This window comes from Durio zibethinus, chromosome 15 (assembly GCF_047325235.1).
Source record: "Durio zibethinus cultivar Kanyao isolate XHJ-2024 chromosome 15, ASM4732523v1, whole genome shotgun sequence".
Classification (NCBI taxonomy): domain Eukaryota; kingdom Viridiplantae; phylum Streptophyta; class Magnoliopsida; order Malvales; family Malvaceae; genus Durio; species Durio zibethinus.
The window spans coordinates 5,341,471-5,346,019 of record NC_143176.1 but is presented as its reverse complement, the minus strand read 5'-3'; the positions used below and the strand labels follow the sequence as shown (position 1 = coordinate 5,346,019).

The following is a 4,549-nucleotide window of genomic DNA, read 5'->3' as shown; positions in this document are numbered from 1 at the left end:
ATCAGTGTGAACAAATCAGTGAACACAAATTTTGTTGACAACTGCACCTCCAGTGAGGTGCAGTTGGGTTTGTTGGCAACTGCACTTCACTGGAGGTGCTGTTGAAACCAAATGAAGCAACTCATTCTTTCTCTAGAAGCACAGCTATCGTACCAAAACATTTGCCTACCTAAGATTTTCTTCCTTTTTTTTCTAAAAAATTTGCCTGCCTAAGATTTTCTTCCTTTTTTTTTTTTTGTTCAATTGCCTAGCAAAGATTTTCATTTTTATTAATTTGGTGAATGCCAAAAGCCCCCTGTTTGTCATGGAACTCGTTCCAATTCATAATCTAGGGTTAATTCCTCTTGGTCCAATCGCTTAATTCATAAATTGATCAAATATTTTGATAATTGAAAACAAATCTAATTGTATAACAAACTACTATTGGAAAAACATTTTATTTTGTATGACAAACACAATAAAAGCAAAAAGTGGTTCCAACAATAACATTAATACGTGAAAAGAGAAAGAACATTTTAGCTTCTCAATGTGCCTTATTATCAACTGCTACATTATCCTCTAGCTTCTTCAATTCCTCAATAATCCTATATTCTTGTGTATCAATTAGCTGATCAACTTTTCTAACCTCATCAACTGCTACATCCTCTTCAATCTCATCATCACTTTCAGTCACTCTTTCTCTTATACCTTGTGCAGTATCTTTGGCTGCCATCCAAGCCCCATCCAGGTACCTCTTAGCAGTATCTCCCACATTTTCTGCCATCTCCACCGCCTTTTTTATTCCATCTTTAGCAGTATCCGCCGCGAAGCTGGGGGCGCTGCCTGGCGGCCTTCCTTCTCTGGTGCCAAATGATTGATGTTTGGCTTCGTACATGCCTTCTCTCATGGCATCCCTTGGTGTATCAGGCATCTCTGATGATTCTTCTCCTTCTACTATGGCATTACTTCCCTGAATATTAATAATTTTCCTTAGATGCTTGCAAACAATATTAGTAAATGATGAATTTAAAAGATTAATTCTTACTTCTGTACGTTCGTAAGCAGTAGATAAGCAAGCCCTGGTAACTCTTCTGGTAGACTGGTTTCCAGGATGGCCCTGAGGCAAGAATTTTGGGATGTTGGACAGAGCTCTCTTTGCCAAAAATATTGCTTCCATTTTCTTGTATAATTTTTCTTTTGTTGTGCTTAAAACTATTATTCTCTCCCACCTCTTCACCAGGTTGTTCCTAATTATACTCAGTTTTCTTGATGATGGTGTCAGAAAAACAAAGGAAATTTGTCATGTAAATAAGTGACACGTGGGAGGCGTAGGACACGTTTTGGTCATTTTACGACAAGGTGAGGATGAGTCATTTTTTGGGTTGTTTAACATTTTTTTGGTTTTAAAGTTTGAGAGTTTAGTCATGGGTGGTGCTGTTCCAGGGGATGATCCATCCATTCAGGGTCTAACCTGCTCGATCAGGATTCAGGACCCTAGCTAGGGTGTTTCGTATGGACTCATTTTAGATCTCTATTTGGGCTTTAATTCTAAGTCTATTAAGTAGTTCATTTTTTTTTTTTTACCGTTTGTGTAAATTGATAAATCATATATTTATAATATATTTTATAAAAAATATATATTATAATATATATTGACATAAAAAATATAAAATATATTTTTTAATTTTTATATTTTTTTCATATCGTTTTTGTGTTACCATTACCAGCTTTAAATTGATAAACTTAAGGTTTTCATCCACTCTTAGTCTTTGGTTTGGTATGATTACGTCTAATTCAGGCCTAGACCACAAGATTTATCCGGCCCAAGGCTTGAAGCAAACTAACATAAAATCTTGTCTTTTTCTGAAAATAGCTTGGCCACAAGAGGGAAAATGAAAAAAGAAAACGCAACCAAGAGAAGAGATGAAAAGTGTGAAAAAATTTGTCTTTCCTCCTTTTCGCGACCATAATCATGCTTTTCATGTTCAAGTGAGAAACTAGCGATAACAAAACATTTAAAAATCTACATCCTAATTAAATGTTGAAGTCTTTTATTGTCATAAATAAAGATTAAAATACTAAAAAATTTATTTTATTATTTTATTTAAATAAATTTTTATATTTTTATTGTATTTAAATAAATTATTATTTTTTGATTTGTATTTAAATATATCCTTATTTTAAATAAAAAAATTAATTTTTGTTTAGGGCTTATTTAGGTATAAATTAAGGAATAAGAATTTATTTGGATATAAATTAAAATTTAAAAACTTATTTGGGTGTAAAATTAAAGATAAAATTTTATTTGGATTTAATAAAAATATAAGAGTTTATCTAAATATAATGATAAAATTAAAGAGTTTTTTTTAATAGTTTTAGTCATATAAAACTTAATATATTTTTTTTCATTCTCTATAGATAGAATAGGAATGGGTTAACTATAAAAATTACCCCTAAACTATACCTTTTCTATCCATTTGGTACTTAAAAAAATTGTTAGACTAATATATGAACTTTCATTTTGTTATTATGTTGATATATTGGACTAACACTATTTATCAATTTTACTAGCATGACATGAATATCTAATAAGATATTGACATGTATAAAAAAAATTCAGTTTAGTGCAACATCATCGATGTCACGCCATTGTCAAAAGAAATTTTCAAAAAAATTTAAAAAAATATAAAAAAATTTTAAAAGTTTTTAGAAATTACGAAAAATTCAAAAAAGTTTTCAGAAATTCTAAAAAATATAAAAATATTTTAAAAAATTCAAAAATTCAAAAATTCAAAACTTCAAAAAAATAAATATTTTTAAAAAGTCTAAAAAATTTTAAAATATAAAAAAATTTTAAAAATTAATGAAACTTAAAAATTTTCAAAAAAATCTGAAAATTTTAAAAAAAATTCCAAAATTTTCTAAAAAATTTCTCAAAATTAAAAAATAAAAATTTTAATAAACAAATTCTAAAAATAAACAACTTAAAAACTTAAAAAGTAGTTAAAATAAAAAATCTAAAATTTTTTCAAGAAATAAAATTTGTTATAAAATTGTAAAAGATTTTTAAAAAGTTATGAAAAATTTTCATATTTTTCGAGTCTTACAAATTTAGTTTTTTTAAATATTTTTTGAAATTTTCAAAAAATTTTATAAAATTTTGATTTTTATTTAAATTTTAAGTTTTTTTTTTTTTTTTCAGATTTTTCAAAAAATTTTAGAATGTTTCAAAATCTTGATATTATTTAATTTAAAAAAATTTTAAATTTTAAATATTTTTTGATTTTTTGAAAAAGATTGTGAAAAAATTTATATTTTATTTAATTTTCAGTTTTTTAAGTTTTTGTGGTTTTTTTAATTTTGAGAAAATTTATTTTTAGTGAATTCTTAATTTCTTTTAATTTTTTTGGATTTTTTAATTAAATTTTCAATTTTTTTGAAATTTTAAAAATTATCATAATTTTTATAATTTGTAAAAATATTTCTTAATTTTTAATTTTTTTAATAAATTTTAAAAATTTTTAAAAAATTAGAATTTTTTTAAAAAATATTTTTTAGAATTATTTTAGAGTTTTTAGAAAATTTTAGTATTTATAAGAAATTTAAAAACTTTTTGAAAATTTTTTAGAATATTTATTAAAAGTTTTTAGAATTTTTCAAAAAACATGAAAATTTTTTAGAACTTTTTTTATTTTTTCTAATTTTTAAATTTTTTATAGAAAATTTAGTGTATTTAAAATTTTTTTTAGTATTTTAAAATTTTTTTATTATTTTTTGAGAATTTTTTTGAACTCTTAAAATTTTTTGAGATTTTTTAAAATTTATTAGAATTTTTTAATTATTTGTAGAAATTTTCTTTTTACGTTGATGTGGCGTTGATATTGTAGCGCTGATTGAACTTTTTTGACATGTATTGTATTTTATTAAATGTTTATACCATGTTATCAAAGTTTTCTAAGGACATTAGTCTCAAGTACCAACATGATAAGGGAATGAAAGCTTAGATACCTATCTGGTAGTTTTATTTCTTAATATACTAAATTAATAAAAAGTGTATAATTTAATAGTTATTTTTAAATTTAACTTTTCTTTTTTTCTTTCTTTTCTTTTTCTTGTATACTTTCACTTTTGACAAATTGGGCTCAAAATTTTAGAACTCTATTTATTACAAACTTGCTTTTTGATTGTGGCATTCTTTACTTGTCTAATATTCTCTCAAATTGAAACTCATTCATATTAGCCCCATAATGTGGAAGGTGATCCTTGGTGAGAGTTTATTCAAAAAATTTAATAAGCTCAAAAGGAAAACAAATGAAAAGTTCATTTTTGTGAAGAGAATGTAAAAAATGGTTATTTATTATATCAAATATAGATATTTCCATTGAAAATCAATTCTCATGAAAAACATTTTTCATTGCTTTTGAAATCATTTGAATGCCTCATATGCAAGATGTTACAATTAATTCTTTTCTTTTCTTTTCTTTTTTCAACTCATGCTCAAGATGTATCATTTCAATTTGTTATACTAGGGGAAGTTCTGATGTAATAATCTATATTTTCAAATCCGCTT

General features: G+C 24.8%; 1 protein-coding gene across 1 annotated transcript; it reads right to left on the bottom strand.

The window, feature by feature from the left end:
- Window positions 1–291: 291 nt before the first annotated feature.
- LOC111302325 (uncharacterized) lies at window positions 292–1,560 on the bottom strand. Its single transcript, XM_022898254.2, has 2 exons — window positions 1,025–1,560; window positions 292–949 (listed from the first exon to the last, which is right to left on the bottom strand). Exons 1-2 carry the CDS (start codon window positions 1,154–1,156, stop codon window positions 524–526), a joined length of 558 nt encoding a protein of 185 aa, XP_022753989.2. The 5' UTR covers window positions 1,157–1,560; the 3' UTR covers window positions 292–523.
- Window positions 1,561–4,549: the final 2,989 nt, after the last annotated feature.

Coding starts and splice junctions, on each gene's coding strand:
- LOC111302325 (XM_022898254.2), bottom strand. CDS start 1,156: ATGGAAGCAATATTTTTGGCAAAGAGAGCTCTGTCCAACATCCCAAAA. Junction 950..1,024: donor CTGCTTACGAACGTACAGAA/GTAAGAATTAAT, acceptor ATTAATATTCAG/GGAAGTAATGCCATAGTAGA.